This window comes from Diabrotica virgifera, chromosome 5 (genome assembly GCF_917563875.1).
Source record: "Diabrotica virgifera virgifera chromosome 5, PGI_DIABVI_V3a".
NCBI classification, from domain to species: domain Eukaryota; kingdom Metazoa; phylum Arthropoda; class Insecta; order Coleoptera; family Chrysomelidae; genus Diabrotica; species Diabrotica virgifera.
Window position 1 is genome coordinate 131,255,789 of NC_065447.1, and position 19,685 is coordinate 131,275,473.

Here is a 19,685-nt window from a genome sequence, read left to right on the forward strand (position 1 = left end):
AATTGACCAAAAACACAATATATACCAAGGAACAGTAACAGGACGGAACCCACTGTAAAGGAAAGAAAATATAACAAAAATTAACCCGGGAACAGTCGCGCTCTCTTCTGTCACGTAAGCAGTCGCGCGTTAGATTAAATCTAACAATACGAATTTAAAACAAATTTCTATTTTATACTATTTTTATTTACTTGTTATGTTAATTATGTTAAAAATATATATTTCTAACAATTTTAAAGCTAATTGGTTCTCACCAAAGCCATAAATTCCACAAAAAAAATAAATATTTTTTTTAAGAAATACCTACGAATTACTACAATCTTCCTCGAGGCACTTCGGAGTGGAAAGTTATGTTGCAAAATTTTTCATCAAGTTATAACGGAAAATGAAAAAATGTTATGTTTTCTAACGCCGCGACTGTTCCCAGGTTAAAGAACAAATAATTTACGGGCGATATTAGGTCCAGAAGTGGAAGGAGGTGAGTATTTGAAAGTAAAAACGGATTATCTTTATTTCCAGGAAAACTAAAGGTCCTATGAAAAAAAAGTTAGATGGCAAAGTTGTAGGTAATAAAAAAATGATCTCTGAACTCTGTACCATCCATTTCCATGGCTAAGAAATGGTTTACTGAATTTCGATGTGGCCGTACAAGCACGGAAGATGCCGAACGTTCTGGACGCCCAGTTGGGGTCTTTACATCCGAAAAAATTTAAAAAAATCATGAGATGGTTTTAGCTGATTGGAGATTGAAAGTGAAAGAGATTGTGGAAGCCATAGGCATCTCACATGGCTCAGTAGTTTCAATTTTGAATGATTACTTGGGTATATGAAAGCTTTCTGCAGGATGGGTGCCACATTTGTTCACAACCGACCACAAACGCAACCGTGTGACAATTTCGCAGGAAATTTTGCAGTCATTCAGATGCAATATGGACGAGTTTTGCGCCGTTTCGTAACTGTGGACGAAATGTGGATCCACTACAACACACTGGAGACCAAACACCAGTCAAAACGGTGGGTTTCTAGTGGCGAATCGGCGCTAAAGAAAGCGAAGGTGGGTTTGTGAGCCCATAAAGTCATGGCGACCGTTTTTTGGGACGCACACGGTATAATCCACATTGACTACCTTGAAAATGAGGAAGCGGCAAATATTATACCAACTTATTGGGTCTATTCGATGAGGAATTTAAAAAAGCATTTGGCCAAGAAAAAAGTTCTTTTGTGTGATGGTGTCACATATACAGTTTTCATGGCAAAATCTATTAATTGGGCTACGAATGGCCCCCCCCCCCCATCTACCCCATTCTCCAGATTTAACCCCGAGTGAATATTTCTTAAATATTAAAATGGTTGCTGATGTTAGCACATATTATTTATGTAGGGTAGGTAATAAGTAGACTTATTACTTAAGTCAACTTGTTATCTACCCTACAAGACACTTGATTACAACAACGAAATCATTTCACAAACAAATGCCTATTTTCATGACCTCGACAAATCATATACATATTTCGAAAAACATAAAAAAATTGGAGAAACTTTTTAACTGCGTATAGAACTAAAAGGCGACTATGTTGAAAAATAAAAGAACTCTTTATATAAAAACTTGTATTTCATTCAACAAGTCACGGACTTATTGACCCGCCCTCGTATGAATTTTATATAAAAAAAATGAATTTAATATATTTACCACTGTATCAGTCGTTTGGTTCATCTCAACATTAGTCACACTCAGGCTCTTGCGTGATTTCTTTTTAGTTTCTTCCATACTATGATTCGAACTATCCGACTCATTCCTTTTCCTTTTGGTGGTAGGTACTATTCGCAATGTCGAGTTCTTTGCTACAGGGGAATTTAACTCGGGACTGTTGAGTTTAGAGAGCGCCCTTGTTCGAACCGATGATCGCGTGGCTGGGCTTGGTGAGCTCGGCGTTTGGTGATCATTGGGAATTTCTATAAGTAGCTGTTCCAGAAGGCTCTTGCTATGCTTACTGTTACCTGGAACAGTACTGGTGGTCGAACACGAATTACTGTCTTCGTCCGAAAGGGTGGGACTCTCTGATCCAGCGCGACTTTTGTCCGGATTTGAGTACGTGTACAACGCGGGAGTTACTCGCATGGGGAGTGGCTCTAAGTCAGCTTCCTCTTTTTTAACCTGTAATTTAGTTTAACATTAAAAATTTTTATTGAATTGTAAAATGCAAAAATTATTATTTTCTAAAATTTGAACATTTGAACAAGTTAAAATGTGTTAAACAAAAGAAATAAATACTTCATTGTTATTGGTCTTAGTCGGCGGTATAGAACCAAACTGCCGAAAACTTATCACGCGGTTAATGGTACATCCCAACTATTATATGACAGTCACCCCTACCTATCATCCCGATATTTTAAAAACAAACCCAAGAAGAGGACCTCTACTAATAGGCTAGCGGCACACCCATAATTTGAGGCTTAGAAATCGAAAAAGCGACCATAATGGGTGAATGGCAAATTTTGGTCATTATTTATGTTTTTGAGGTCGCTGAATCCGAATATGAAGTTTATTTTTATCTAGAATTGGTGGAACATGTTCAAAAATAAAATTTTATGCAAAAATGCAAAAAATCGTTTTTGATGATTTTTCATATTTACCTCGCTGTATCTTTGATAGCTATAAATGTTTTCTTTTGAAAATTTTACTGTGTCATCTATGAATAATTTAGATAACCATGATATTTCTCCGAGATGTTTAAACAAATTAAAAGAGAAGTTGTTAATTTATAAAAAATTTGTCGTCAGATTTCGTTAGTTTCATGTTTACTTAGTTGAGTGACGAACTTTTTATTTAATAATTTTAATCAACACAGCATTAAAACATAAGTCATGAAGAAGTTTTCTGGAAAATTTCAAGTCAAAATATGCAATAGGAAAAAAGTTGTGTGACTTTATAATAGACGAGTGGCACTCTCCCCAACAAACGCTTATTTCTCGAGATACTGACGACGGTGTGGTGAATGGCTAATTTTGATCATACTTTATGTTTTTGATGGTGTTTAAAACGAAAATGAGGTTTATTTTTAATTTTAAATGGGGGAACATTGTAAAAATCGCAGTTTTACCCTAAAAATAAAAAAAATTAAATCACGTTTTTCTTAAAATTAAAAGTTGCACTATTTTTTTTTTCATAAAACATATTGTTCTTTGTACTCTATATTTTAACATAAACATGATTAAAAATCTAAATTTCAAATGTTGTAACTCAACTTTTGTGATTAAACTTTGCAATTCAGGGATCTGCACCTTTTACTTTAAACAATTTATAACTTTTATTATAATAAGACAGAAAGGGTATAAACGACCAATGGAAACTGTTAGGGAAATCGCTTGGTTAAACTCGCTTGAAGATACACTTTAACTTTATTGATACAAAACTTATAAAACAAATTGATTACATCTATGGACACAGGGAAGAGTATTCAATTATAGGACGAATTATGAAAATAGGAGAGGACAGCAGCAATACCGAAGAGGATACCATAACAAATACGATAGAGGAAGAAGAAATAACTTCAGACAACGGAACGAAGGAGAAGCAACAGAAAACCAACGGAATTATTCGAACAGAGGATATAGACAATTTAACAACCAAACGTACAGAGGGAACCAGAGAGGAGGACGTAACAGAAACGTAAGGCTACTGGAGTTAGAGGACAGCCAAGAGGAACCAGAAAACCAGCAGTTGGGGTTTTGAATGAACGAAACAAGGAAAGTACACAGTCAGAAGTGGAATATAATATTTACAACTTCAACTTAAACCTAACGAATTTTGTACGAATGAAAACAGGAATCCTAGAAAACACAAATACCTTAATCATAGACACAGGAGCTGATATTTCAATACTGAAATGTTCACAAGATTTTATGAAGGAACATGTGAAACCAAACACAAAGGCGAAAATAAAAGGAGTAACTAAAGGAGAATTACAAACAATGGAAGAAGTTGAAACAACACTAGAAGTAAAAGGATCTCGATTTGAGCATATCTTTCAATTAGTTGAACCTAGCTTTCCTATTCCAACCGACGGAATCATTGGGAGAGACTTTATTTCAAACTTTCAATGCATACTAGACTACGATAACCTTAAAATGCACATTAAAAAGGACAACGATTGTTACATTAGTACGAACATTTTGGATAATATAGATAATGACACGATAATAATACCGCCTAGATGTGAAATTTACAGAGTCGTAAAAATTTTTCAAACGCTGAAGAACGACAGGATAGTGGAACAACAGGAAATACAACCAGGAATATTCATAGCGAGAGCAATTATTTCAAGTAATAATCCGTACATCAAAATTTTGAACACAACCTACGAAACAGTAAAAGTAGAGACAAACGCAATCAAAACATAAGACATTAAATTTATTCAACATATATAGACTGATCAACGACAGCAAGGATAGGAAAAAGGAATTACGGGAATCATTGAAGTTAGACATTCCAGAGTACATACGCGATAAATTAGTATCTTTATGCGAAGATTATTCAGATATATTCGCCCTAAGGCATGACATGCTAACATGTAACAACTTCTACGAACAGAAACTGAGAGTTAAAGACCAAACTCCGGTATATATTAAAAATTATAGGACACCGCATGCACAAACAGAGGAATTAAACCGTCAAGTACAAAAACTGAGAGACCAAGGAATAATAGAACCGTCCACATCAGAATACAACAGCCCAGTAGTGCTGGTACCGAAAAAAGCGATAGATGGAAATAAAGCATGGAGATTATGCATAGATTTTAGACAACTGAACAAGAAAATAGTCACAGACAAATTTCCTTTACCAAGAATAGACTCGATATTAGATCAACTAGGAAGAGCAAAATGGTTTTCAGTTATAGACTTAATGTCAGGTTTTCACCAAATACCATTAGAAAAATCATCTAGGAAATACACATCGTTTACACAGAAAATGGAGCATTTCAATTTACCAGATTACCTTTTGGATTAAATGTAAGCCCAAATAGCTTTTCAAGGATGATGTCAATAGCATTTTCAGGATTAACACCAGACAAAGCATTTCTTTACATGGACGATATAGTAGTAATAGGATTATCCGAAAAACATCACCTAGACAACCTGAAAAAGACATTCGAGACATGTCGAAAATTCAATTTGAAACTTAACCCAGGAAAATGTCAATTTTTTAGAAGAGAAGTAACATATTTAGGACATGATCTTTCTCAGGAAGGAGTATCACCGGACAAAGCGAAATATGCAACGATCAAACAATACCCGACACCTAAGACAGCGGAAGAAACAAAAAGATTCGTAGCATTTTGTAACTATTATAGACGTTTTATTCAAAATTTTGCTGAAATATGCAGACCACTCAACAGATTATCGAGAAAAGGAGTAGAATTTTTTTGGTCAGAAGAATGTGAAAAAGTATTCAATAAGCTTAAATCATCTCTAATGAAGCCACCGATCCTAAAATATCCAGATTTCAATAAACAATTCATCCTAACAACAGACGCATCCAACGAGAGTTGTTCAGCAATTTTAAGTCAAGATTATAACGGAATAGACCTACCAATAGCATACGCATCAAGAAGTTTCAATAAAGGAGAATGTAATAAACCTATAATCGTTAAGGAATTACTAGCGATTCATTGGGGAATTAATCATTTCAAATGGTATTTATATGGAGCACCAACATTTTTAATCAAAACGGATCATAAACCACTAACACATTTATTTGCAATGAAAGAACCAACTTCGAAACTTACAAGGATCAGATTAGATTTAGAGGAATACGATTTCGAAATAGAGTATATAACAGGGAAAAATAATTATGCAGACAGTCTTTCAAGAATAACATTACATCAACTAAAGGACCTATACATAGACAATACCCATATATTAGCTATAACACGAGCTCAAGCCTCAAGCAAAAGAAAAGAAGAAGGAAGCAAGGCAAACGAAGGCAGAAAGTGAACTCGCACTACAGCCAGAAGCCCCCAGACAGACAGTAAGAAAGGTACTAAATAATTTAGAGGCGCATAGACTACCAATTTTGTCTTTTGGAGCAGAACTAATCTCACCAAGGCTGAGCATTAGGGTCAAAAACAAAATAAAATGCAGCAAGAGCATAGCCGCAGGATTCAATCATTTCGATTTAAACCAAATGTTGGCACAGCTTGATAAGCTGGCGGTAGAGAATGCAGTACGTAAAGTAAAAATATACGTAAACGATATTATTTTTAAAGTGTGCACAATTGAGGAATTTATTAAACAAGGAAACAAAATATTGAAGAATGTAGAAATATACATATGTGAAGTACCAGAAGCAATAGAAGATGACAAAGAAAAACACAGATTAATAGAAGAATACCATAACCACCCGATGTTTGGAGGACACGTAGGAAATAATAGACTAATAAAGAAGCTAAAAGCAAAGTTCAGATGGAAAAATTTAGAAAAAGATGTAAGAAAATACGTTAAACAATGCCATGAATGTCAAATTAACAAACCGAATAGAACACATGTCAAAGAAGACGTGATATCGGACACTTCTTCAAAACCAGAGGACACAGAATACATAGATACGATAGGTCAATTCACTAGAAGTAATAAAAGCAATGAAGACAAAAAAGGGCGGCAAGAAGAGAATAAGCCCAAAGCAACATCACAACACTTTAAAATAGGAGACCTAGTCCTGGTAAAAAGGGAAGAGAATGGTAAGTTTGATAGTCTTTATGTAGGTCCCTTCGCAATAACAGAGGTAAACAACGTTAATTGTAAGATCAAAACAGAAAACAATAAAATCAAGGAAATACATAAGAATAGATTATATGCTTACTGTCCGAGGACACAATGAGTGACAGTGAAACGGGAACAGTGTTGATGTAGAACATTTTTTTTGTACCTTACTTTATTTACTAATTAGTTATAGGAAATATTTAATTTTGTATCGATTAAAACACAGTAACCAGTTGGTGGCGCTATTAAACAACAATTTTCTTCCTTGCATGTAGTCAGAAAATTTCCCGAAGGGGATGGATGTAAGGGTTTATCAACATCCAAAATTGAGATCAACACATATTCATTTAATTCTTAAATGTACTAGAAACGAAAACCAAAACATACACATTTGTTTACATTTTTACTGGGTCACCTAGTTTTGTTAGAAGCACCAGTCGACGATATTGCATAGTCAACTAATTCATATTTTCGTATGTCATGGCCACGCTGAGTCGACAATATAAACAAACTAGATGTTATAAGTTTGTTTATATAAACACGAAGGTATGGTGATTCTTTCTAATTCATTCGTATTATTAAAAAGAACATTCTTAATCCAGATGCTCTAGCAGATGGTTTTACCGCGAGCACATCAACTATTTACTGTGGTCTTTATAGTTGGTAATAAATAATCAGTTATACATATTGTTTAATTCAGCAACCCCTATTGGTAAGGGGTAACTACCCCCAACTACCCTAAGATGTTTCCCGAGGGTGCATACCCGCATAGTCACTCCCCACACTCGCTCGAATCGGAGCGTACAACTGCACATATTTCTGGTCGCGGCCAACTGCACTCATGTTTTATTAATTCTCCGCAACAGAAACAATAGGGAACTTGCAAAAATTTTTAAATATTAAAATGATATTAAAAAACATAAGGTAACATGATCTTAAAACGCTTGCATGCGAAAAAAACAAATATTTTTAACCCGTACGCTAATTTCGACGTTTTGTGAGCGGCCGTGGAGTAACGGCATAAACGCTGGCCTCATACGCCAGTAGACGTGGGTTCGAGCCCTGCCAAAGACAAACCATTTTCATTTCCAATAATGACACGAGCCGTCTCACCGTGCCTCGGAGAGCACGTAAAGCCGTCGGTCCCCCTGGGCTAGTGTACATCGGCACTAGTTACTTAAAACAGGATTAAAGATGTAAATGGCGCCGGAACTATCCGAAAGGATCTCCCCGGCAAAAATGCCATACGATATTATTATTATTATTACGACGTTTTGAAAATGCTATAAAATTCAAATATCTTAGGAGGCTCTTGAACGTCCTTCTATTGGTTCGACGTCACCGGCCACGGTGAACCGGCGGAAACAACGCGATTAAGGTAGGTATCACGGGTATACTACATTTTAATCGTCTTTAATGAAAAATTGCTAGGTAATATTTATGTTCATCTTATATATTGTAATAAGTAGTTCCCTAATCAGCTTAGTTTTAAACTGAAATTGATAAAGTTTAGTGCTACCTTGTAAAGAGTTTAAAACGCATAATATGACGGACGAGGGTTTTTCAAAAGGTCAATCTGACTAACTTACCTACCGTTGATGTCTTCATCGTGGCAACTTTTATAAAAAGTAGTAAAAGCTATTCTATTGGAGAAATGCGAGGTGTCAAGGCAAATAAGTAAGAGTTATTAATAAGCATGTTTAAACCGCTTATAACAATAGTTTGGCACCATTATATTATAGTACTTATACGGTTTACCCCGTGGGTTTGATCTACCTACCTCTAATCGAAGGATTTCGTATATCCTGGAAAAGATTACGGTGTAATTTGCATTATAATAAAGATTATATTTTATTGTAATGTTTATTAGTACCTACTGGAGCCTTTCATTATTGTGTTCAAGCCTTCTGAGAAAAGATTATGGTGATTAGCAGCAACAAAATCCTTCTTTACAAAGTTAATAATACGCATAAATAAGAAGAATCATTATTGTAATTTTACAAGTTAATATCTTTATCATCTCAGCTTATACTTACACCGCATCCCTCGGTAGACCGCAAGCTATAGTAGAAACCCGACTGTAGACCGCATACTATAGTAGCACCAATACTTTGTAGTTACTCTTACTTTTATTACTAAAAGTTTTGTTTATTTTTAAGTTACTTGTTTCTTCTTTGTTCTTCAACACAAGAAACGAACAAAGTAATTTCATAAAAAAGAACTTTTTGATACATGTCAACAGAGATAAAATGTTAATATTTTGCCTGTCACAGAAAAAATCATTTTTGCCACAGAGTAAAACAAGATATTTCAACTATATTATTAATCTATGGGCAAACTGCATTAAATACAATGGCCCACCCCGAACGGACAAACGATACGAGTGGCCTGTGACGTCAGACCACAGGTCTCACTTTTGAAGTTGTTTAAAACGGAAATTTTAGACGCGGAACTTTGATTAGATGTTGTACGTACGCTATTCATTGTTAAGACGTAATATTTTGAATATAACATTTTAAAACATAAATTAACAATTTTATGCAAAAAAAAAATTTAGTGCAAGTTCCCTATTAGAGGACATAATAAAGAAAGCTACCGAGCAAACATTGCCATATAAAAAACCCCAGAAAAACGAAACATGGTGGGATGAAGAATGCCGGGCAGAAACAGAAAAAAGAAATAAACTAAGAATGTTAGCATTGCAAACAAAGCAACCTGATGCAAAAGTAGCATATAAGGTGAAAAGGCGAGCAAAAGTGAAAAAGATAAACAGACAAAAGAAAAGAGCAAGTAATGAAGAAAGAGTAAAAAAATAGAAGTCTACTATAAAAGAAAAGAAAATAGAAACTTTTACAGAGAAACTAAGAAAGGGAAAAAAAGATATAATAACAATGTGTATATAAAGGACAAGGAAGGAAACTTACTCGTATTAGGCGACGAAGAAAAAATGAAAGAGAGATGGAGAGAATATTTCTATGAATTGCTAAACGAAAACCCAGGGAACAAGAATGGCAGACAATAAGAGAAGACGATATTGAAGTACAAGAACCGACAGAAGAAGAAGTAGAACCAATCTTAAGCAACATGAAAAACAATAAGAGCGTCGGACAGAATGAAATAGCAATTGAAAATATTAAATATGCCGGCAAAGAGATCAAACGTAAACTGTATGAACTAATTGTGGACATATTATGGAGAGAGGAGCAGATGCCGAATGATTGGGAAAAAGCAACAATAATACCGATTTTAAAGGATGGCGATGAGGCAGAGTGTAAAAACTATCGGGGAATATCACTGCTACATGTGGCCTATTAAATAATAGCGACAATCATTACAATCAGGCTGGAGGTAGTAGTTGAACTACAGATAAGGGAATATCAAGCAGGGTTTAGGAAAGGCAGAGGAACAACCGATCAGATATTCATAATGAAAAAGGTACTGACTAGCTGCTATGAATACAAAATCCCGGCAATAGTATCATTCTAGAGTGCTATGTATTAAGAGTCAAAAATGAAAATTTTTTATTAGGACTTTTCAAAAGTCTTTTTTACCACTGATGAAATAACTATTAGAATAGAATAGAAATATGCTTTATTGTCACTGAAAATTATACAAATTTTATGGACAAAGCTTAATATAAAGTCAGAAAAAATAAATAAATAATAACAATAACAATAACAATAACAAATACAATTTTCTGAAATTTGATAAATCATCAATATAAAAAAATACAAAAATATAAAATATAAGTTAATAAAGTAAAGAAAAGAAAAAAAACCAAAATCGGTATATTGCAACAATTAATAGAAATTGCAAAGTAAACATACAACAAAGTAAACTATAGACATAGGAACTAATAAGTTTAAGCTGCTGCATGTGACACCCAAATATAGATAAGTTTGGTTACTTGTACATTACTGTAATTTCTTTGAGCTTTTGTCATTTTACGGAACTTGGGGAAAGATGTTGCAGATTTGAGTTGTAAAGGAAGATGGTTGTATAGTTTTTTTGCGGAATATAATATAGATTTCTTCACTAACTCAGAGGACGGGGTCGGTAAATAGACATCAAAATTTGAATTTCTGGTGGAGTAGTCATGATGAGGCCTTGCTGGAAAGACAAGCAAACGGTTTCTAAAATATATAAAGATGGAAGGGATAAAATTCCATGATCTTTGAAGTAACTTCTGCAATGTGTTGTTCTTCTGAGGCCAAACAGATACCTTATTGCTCTTTTTTGTAATTTAAAAATAACATCTAATTGGGCAGCTATACTAGAACCCCAAAAAGGAAGACCATATCGAAGATGAGACTCGAACAAGGAAAAATAGGTTAGTTTAGAAGATGCTAAATTGAGTTCTTTCGAAACAGATCTTATAGCATAACAGGCTGAGGCGAGTTTCTTACTTAACAAATCGATATGAAGGGTAGAGATCTGACTGTTATTAACAAGCAGGGGTTGAAGAGCACTTTTTTAGGATAATGCTACTGTCTTATCCACGTTAAAAGAGAGTAAATTAGAGTCAGACCAGGTTTTTATCGCAATCAAATCAGAAGTTATAGTTGCATGAAGAGATGTAATAGTTGAGTTGCTCCAAGTGATACTGGTATCATCAGCAAAAATAAAAAAATTTCCATAGATTTTTAAATTAGTGATGTCATTTATAAAGATAAGGAACAGTAGAGGACCCAATACTGAACCTTGTGGTACTCCACATACAATGTTTTTGAGACTAGAGTCAGTATCATTTGCTCTAACTAGTTGTTTCCTATTATTCAAGTAAGATTGGAACCAATTCAAAGAAATACCTCGAATCCCATAGAAATTTAGTTTTTTAATCAAAATGTCGTGATTTACACAATCAAAAGCTTTGACATAGTCACAGAAAACAGTGGCAGTATAAAGATTATTATTTAGTGCTTGGTAAACCTCATGAAGCACAGAAAACAAGGCATCAGTGGTACATTTATTAGTTAAAAAGCCGAACTGATTTTGGGATAAGATGTTGTTATCAATGAGAAAGGACATAAGACGGGTTTTTATGAGTCTCTCAATAATTTTTGAAAGTACCGGTAGTAAGGCAATAGGTCTATAGTTGCAAGCATTAGATTTTTCACCACCCTTATGAAGGGGAATAATAATGGCTATCTTTAGGCACTCTGGGAATTTGCCTCTTTCAAAGGAATCATTAATTAGTGAGACGAGTATTTCCAACACATTTTCTGTGAGATTTTAGAAGATTTTTATGGATAGTCCATCAGTACTACAGGATGATTTGCTTTTGATACTATTGATCGTTTGGATCAATTCAGATTTATCGATTGGTCTTATAAAGAATGAATTCGAGAACACTCCTGAATTAGGAAGATAGGAAATGGGATCTTTTTGCGGCAAAATAGTAGAAGTTATATTTTTACTCACATTAACGAAATATTCGTTTAGATTTTCAGGGTCTGGAAGGGCAAATGTTTGAACTGCGTGAGTTCTATTTCGAAGATCGTTTATTATGGACCAAGTTTCTTTTGCAACACTTTTAGAGCTTCCCAGACGATTTTAATAGTAGGATTTTTTAGCTGATTTGATGAGTTTTAGATAGGTTACCCTGTACTTGGTGATATATTCCGTGACAGAGACGTTGGTAGCAAACTTCTTGATATACAGGGTGTAACAAAAATACAGGTCATAAATTTAATCGCATATTCTGAGACCAAAAATAGTTCGATTGAACCTAACTTACCTTAGTACAAATGTGCACATAAAAAAAGTTACAGAGCTTTGAAGTTACAAAATAAAAATCGATTTTTTCCAATATATCGAAAACTATTAGAGATCTTTTATTGAAAATAGACATGTGGCATTTTTATGGTAGTAGTATCTTAATAAAAAAATATAGTGAAATTTGGACAGCCCATAAAAATTTTATGTGGGTTTTGTTCCTTTAAACCCCACCAAACTTTTGTGCACGTTCCAATTTAATTATTATTGTAGTACCATTAGTTAAACACAATATTTCAAAAACTGTTTTGCCTCTTATTACTTTTTCGAAAAGTCAATTTTTATCGAGATATTTTGAATATTTGTCAAATCCACCACATTTGTATATGGCTAAGTACGATTATGGAGACTTGGTAATAATATGAAAATTTATTTATGATTTACATTTTTAGGTATATTTTAGGCATATTAAAAAGGAGGAATATCTCGATAAAAAGTACCTTCTCGAAAAAATACAAAGAGGCAAAAAAGTTTTAAAAACACTGTTTAACTAATGGTACCTCAGTAAAGTTTAATTGGAACATACACAAACATTTGGGGGGTTTAAAGGAACAAAACCCCAATAAAATTTTTATGTAAACATATTAAAAAAGAAGCCGCAACTCGATAAAAACTGCCTTATCGAAAAAATATTAAGAGGCAAAAAAGTTTTAGAAATATTGAATTTAACTAATGGTACCACAATAATAATTTAATTGTAACGTACACAAAAGTTTGGGGGGGGGTTTACGGGAACATAACCCCCATAAATTTTTTATGGGGTGCACAAATTTCACTATAATTCTTTTTTAAGATATTCCTGCCATAGGAATGCCACATGTCTATTTTGAATAAAAAATCTCTAATAGTTTTCGATATATTCGAAAAAATCGATTTTTATTTTGTAACTTCAAAGGGCTGTACCTTTTTTTATGTGCATATTTGTACTAAGGTAAATTAGGTTCATTCGAACTATTTTTGGTCTCAGAATATGTGATTTAATTTATGACCTGTATTTTCGTTACACCCTGTACAATAGTGAGCTCAAATTTTTGGCTGATATGCGGATACCTTTGGTAGCCCAGGGTTTGTGATGTTTTGGCTTAATTGAAATTAAAGGAAATGCCTTATTGAAGATAGAGACAAGCTTTTCTAAAAAATCGTTGAAAATATAGTCCACGTCCGCAGAAGGAAAATGCCACTCAGAAGTTAAGCATAAATTTTGCAATTTATGAAAATTCCGAGTGGAAAAAATCCTACCTAAACGTCGGGTTTTCGAGGAGGGTTTGCTGAAGATGTTAAACTTCGTAAATACTGCTTCATGATCTGATAATCCCGCATTAATAATTGTAGAGCAGACATCAAGTGGTGAGAAATCTGAGACAATATAATCAATTATGGTAGATGAAGTTTTTGTAATCCTTGTAGGAGAATTAGCGTGCATTGAGAGACCATACGATTCAAATATGTTCACCAAGGACATTTGGGTAGCACAAGCAGCATCATAATTAATGTTGAAGTCACCGCATAAATTTTTTCTGCTTTTATGAGGCAAGTCATCTAACAAATTTAGCAGGTTCTGAAAAAATAGTTCCACAGGAGAGTCAGGTGATCTATAGATGCAAATAATGTAAAGATTAAGATTTTTATTATAAACTAAGGAAAACTCAAAGAAGGCTTCATTCAACAGAAAGTCATATTTTGTTATCAGAAAAAATCATTATTTCTAGAAAGAATTAGGGTGCCTCCATGAGCTGAACTTGGACGATCATACCTAGCAATTGTGGTATATTTTTCTACAAAAAAAGGCTCGTTGACTTTAAGCCAGTGCTCTGTAACCGCAACTATCGGGGGAAATCCTAATTCCTCTAGAAACAAAAATAATTCGTCAGTTTTATTTCTTATAGAACGAATATTTATCAGAACCATACTAAAGTTGTCATCACTAAAATTATTCGAGGTTTCTAGTTCCTGAGAACACGTCGTATTATTTAAAAATTTCGTCTTGGAGAGCTAGTGGAATAATAATTTCGGTGACATTCCCTTGTCAGTTTTATTTCTTATAGAACGAATATTAATCAGAACCATACTAAAGTTGTCATCACTAAAATTATTCGAGGTTTCTAGTTCCTCAGAACACGTCGTATTATTTAAAAATTTCGTCTTGGAGAGCTAGTGGAATAATAATTTCGGTGACATTCCCTTGATTTTTGTAGATGTATGATTGATTCTTTCTGAACTTAGAAAGGACCTAAAAGCAGCAAGATCAGCTTCCACCTCATCTGGACCAATTCCATAGGCATCATTAAATTCTAGAAGAATTTTTTTAGTTCTTCAGTCTTGGTAGGTAGTCCTTTGGAAGCCAAAAATAGTTTTACACTGGTGTTGGTATATCCATCATAAAATACTGAGGCAGGCTGGTCGTGTAGAAAAGCAAGATGTAGCTTAATTGCTTTTAAGATACCCGGTTCCCTTAATCTTGCTAGAAGATATCGACTGTTTGAGTTATTGGTTAATCTAACTCTTGGTGGTGTTAAAGGATCCAAATTTATGGATGGTTCCAAAGTATCTTTCTTAATGAAATTAATTTGGGAACGGAATGGATCTTTAGATTTGCAAATTGTGATGGCCTGCTTGTCAGTAAGTATATATTATGTGTTTTCAACTTAATTTTTGTTTTTACTTGGAATGGTAATTGGATTTTCCAAGCTAACTGGGCTTCTGATGTGCTTCGGTTTCATATTTGCCTCAGATGAAGTTGTTGGTTCGGAGCATGAGGATTCTGTAGACCATTTAATGTTTACACCAGGTGGCCAAATTTCCTTATTAAATAATAAGTCAATAGATGTTTTAGACTTAATACCTATTTTGAATGAGGACCCAGTTGCTGTGTTGGCAGCTTTAAGAAGGGCATAACATCTTATATATTCCTTGATACCTAGCTTCTCTTTAATGTAGTGAACTACTTAAATAGAAGTGTAAATTGGGGTTAAATTGCTAATAACGACAAAGTGACATTTATCTTTTGCATTTTTTTGATTTTTTGACTGGACTAGCTTCGAAATGTTGAGTGTCTTCAGTTTGGGTACTTGAAGTGGCATACACTATGTTTCTCTTCGATACATCTTTCTTCGTTGGTATAGGAGGTAGTTTGTTGGAAAGATTACTCATTTGATTAGATATTTCACTTACGTTTGAAGAGAGCCTTTCTAATCCCGATTTTATCTCAGATGAATTTGAATCTTGGACTTGGACCTTAATCGTGTCATTGGAACAGCCGAAAAAAACTGACGATATATTGAAGATATCTTATTCCATCTGCCTTATCGATTTTAAAAGATATTCAGGATTTAGCAGGTTATTTAATTTATGGATCTCGTCAATTTTTTTCGTAATATAGTCTAATTTGCCGTCATTTTTGGTTAATAAATCATATGTCTCGATGAAAATTGGCAAATTATCAGTGAGTTTTTTTGTAACTCGAATTAAGGCGTCAAAATTCTCTTGTGGTATTTGATTTTTTGATAGATTGTTAATTTTTTCATTTAAATATCTGAGACTAGGCAAATCACATAATGTACAGAAAAATCTTAAATGAGAATTTTTTGGGTCCAGTAGAGTTTTTGCCGTTGTTTTGTTGAGACCAGAACATTTGATGCAAAAATACCGTTTACAATCTCCATGGCAACGTATCTGATATTTTTCGTTTTCAGAAAATTCAGCTAAGCAAATTTCACAATTTTTGTACGCCATTGTGTCAAGGTTAAATATTATACAAATATTTAACTAGGTCGTTGAAACATGGTCGATGTGATGATATTAATAAAAAAGAAAACACTTACAGCTAGTATTCACAACACATAAATCAAAACAAATAAACAAAACATGTAAACACAAGAACAAATAAAAACATACAACCGTACGCTTCCAGTGCTGGTAAAATTAGGTTTATTTTGAATTTTACGTGGGGGAACATTGTCAAAATCGCAATTTTACCCTAAAAATAAAAAAATGAAATCACGTTTTTCGCGTTTAACTCACTACAACTCTGTTCCATTTTAATATTTTTTTCTGAAATTTTTATACTTATATATTTCTTACCTTTCTGAAGACAGTGGGACCTGTTTCAATCTTTCTGTCTTATACAGGGTGTTTCATTGGGAGATGAAGAGGTCACTGAGGCGGTTCTAGATATACCACATTTATTGCCTCACCGATTTTTATAACCGAGTTACAGGGTGTTTTATCGATTTTGCCCATTTCTTTCTGGACCCATATATATTTTTGATATTTGGTACACATATGATCATTTACAACACAATCCATCCAACTACTAATCACAAGAAAAATCCAGGTCCGAACTAAAAAAAAATTATAAATTCTTTGTGACCTTGAAACAACACCCTGTATATTGAATTTTTTAAATCCGTTTGCATATTTGAAAAGAGCACAAAAAACTAAGTTTAATGGTTCGCTTAAATTTTTCGGCCAGACAATTTAATGACTTTAATTTTGAAATAATATTTAAGCTTTAGAGAACTCTTAGATTAAAAAGCAGGTATTATTAACTTTTAATAATAAATTATTAAATTTAATGAACAAATACTCATTCTAACAATAATCAGTACTTATTTACTACATTAGAACGATCCATTTACTAATCACAAGAAAAATCCAGGTCCGGATTAACAGAAAAACAAAGTAATTGTGACCTTGAAACAACACCCTGTATATTGAAATTTTTCAAATTGGTTTGCACATTTGAAAAGAGCACAAAAAACTGAGTTTATAGCTTCGCTTTAACTTTTTGCGCAGAAATTTTAATGCCTTTAATTTTGAAATTAAATCTATTGAAATTTTTTAGAACTCAGATTAAAAAGCAGGTATTAGTAACTGTTAATAATAAATGAATAAAGACTAAATACTTATTTTAAAAATAATTCATACTTATTTACTAGGTACATTGGAACGACTCACATACTAATCACAACAAAAATCAAGGTCTGGATTACCAAAATATATATATAAAGTAATAGTGACCTTGCAAAAAACACCCTGTATATTGAAATTTTCAAAATCCGTTTGAACATTTGAAAAGAGCACAAAAAACTAAGTTTAATGGTTTGCTTCCATATTTTGCGCACAATTTAATGACTTTAATTTTGAAATTATACCGATATTTTTAAGAAGTCTGAGAACTTAACAAAAATTTCGATAATTTCAAAAGTAATTTCATTAAATTGTCTGTGCAAAAAATTAAAGCGAGCCAATAAACTTAGTTTTTTGTACTCTTTTCAAATGTTTACATTATATTATTACATTATATTTTTTGTTAATCCGGACCTGGATTTTTCTTGTGATAAGTAAATGGGTCGTTCCAATGTAGTAAATGATTACTGATTACGTTTAAAATGAGTATTTAGTCATTAACTTATTATTAAAAGTTACTAATACCTGATTTTTAATCTCATAAAAAATTTCAATATATTTAATTTCAAAATTAAAACTATTAAATTTTCTGTCTTGCTGCTGCCTTGTAGTTAGATGCTGAACCATCAAAGGCTAGAGAAAGAAAACCTTGACAACAAATCACCCGGTCCTCCAGGTGGGGGTTGAGGCATTGGGCTAACTCCTCAATACTCAGAAAAATGTATAAATGTTAAAAAGCCAAATCTACAGCCTCGGAACGGATGGAATAAAACACGACGACTTAAGTCAAGCGTCCACAGACCCGCATCGTACGCAACTGATTTTAGTTTGACAATCGATAATGCGATCCGTACGATGCGGATCAGTGGACGCGGTTACATAAGTTTCTGTACAAGGCAAACTAAAATCCGTTGCGTACGATGCGTCCGATGCGTACGATGCGGGTCTGTGGACGCTTGCCTTTAAGCTACGAAAATGGATCAAGAATATAGGAACATGGAACGTACAGGGTCGCTCTACAAAACTCAGTGAAGTAATGTATGAAACAAAGAAGCTCAATATGGACATAGTGGTGTTAACAGAAACCAAGAAAAAAGGTACAGGGTCAGAAAACTTAGGGCATTACGACCATTTCTATAGCGGCATATCAAAAGAAAAAAGAGCACAACAAGGTGTCTCAATAATAATTCGTAAAAGCCTAAGAAGGTATATCACCACTTGGGAAGCCATAGATGAAAGACTAATTAAAATAAACCTCAATATACATGGTCATAAACTAACGATAATAGGTGTATATGCAGTTAACGAAGATGCATTGGTTAACAAGAAAGAAGAATTCTACGAGAAACTAAACCGAGAAATAACATCGATAGGAAATATGAGGGAATTAATCTTACTTGGAGATTTTAATGGCAGGGTCGGAAAAAAACAAAACAATAAAATAGTTGGTCCTTACGGAGAAAACATAACAAATGACAATGGGACCAGACTCATCACAATATGCGAACAGAACCAGCTCCGTATTACAAATGGATTCTATCAACATCGAGAAGTACATAAATACACCTGGGGACAGAGAACAAGGAATCTAAAATCTATAATAGATTACTTGATTGTACGCCAAAGATCAAATCTTAAAATCTACGACGTAAGAGCTTATAGAGGTGCAGTTTGTGGAAGCGATCACCATTTCTTAAAAGCAAAAATAATGTTTTCAAGAAGATGCCAGAAGGATCAACCAGTAGTTCGCTCAGAGATGGTAGATGACGTAAGATATAATCTTATAAGCCTAGAACAAGATAGTGTAAAAATATTGTATCAAAACAGACTAAACGAGAAACTTGAAAACATAAATTTCAATAACATCGAGGACCACTACAATTACATTAAAGAAAGTATTCACTCTGCAGCAAAAGAAGCCCTTGGATATTACGAAAAGAAAAACAAAAATACTCCATACTGGTGGGATGAAGAAATAGACACAGCGATAAAACAAAAGAAACAAAAGTATGAACAATATTTAAGTGCAAAAACAGATACCAATTGGTCTAATTACAAAAACCAACAAGCTAAGGTGAGACAAATGATAAGACAGAAAAAAAATGAATCCTGGGATCAAAACTGTCAAAAAATAAATACGTACATAGGAGGAACCAGAAGTACACAAAGCTGGAAACTTATTAAATCTCTTAGGACCAACGACAAGAAAAAAGATTTAATCTCACCAATTTCGTTAGAAGCAT

General features: G+C 33.6%; 1 protein-coding gene across 10 annotated transcripts in view; it reads right to left on the minus strand.

Moving 5' to 3' along the window:
• LOC114343065 (uncharacterized) overlaps window positions 1–19,685 on the minus strand; it is a 618,263-nt gene that overhangs the window by 51,318 nt on the left and 547,260 nt on the right. For all 10 annotated transcript variants that reach the window (XM_050651573.1, XM_050651571.1, XM_050651566.1 and 7 more), the window contains one exon: window positions 1,691–2,155. In XM_050651573.1, the coding sequence (XP_050507530.1) occupies window positions 1,691–2,155 (465 nt within the window). The remainder of the gene's footprint in view (window positions 1–1,690; window positions 2,156–19,685) is intronic.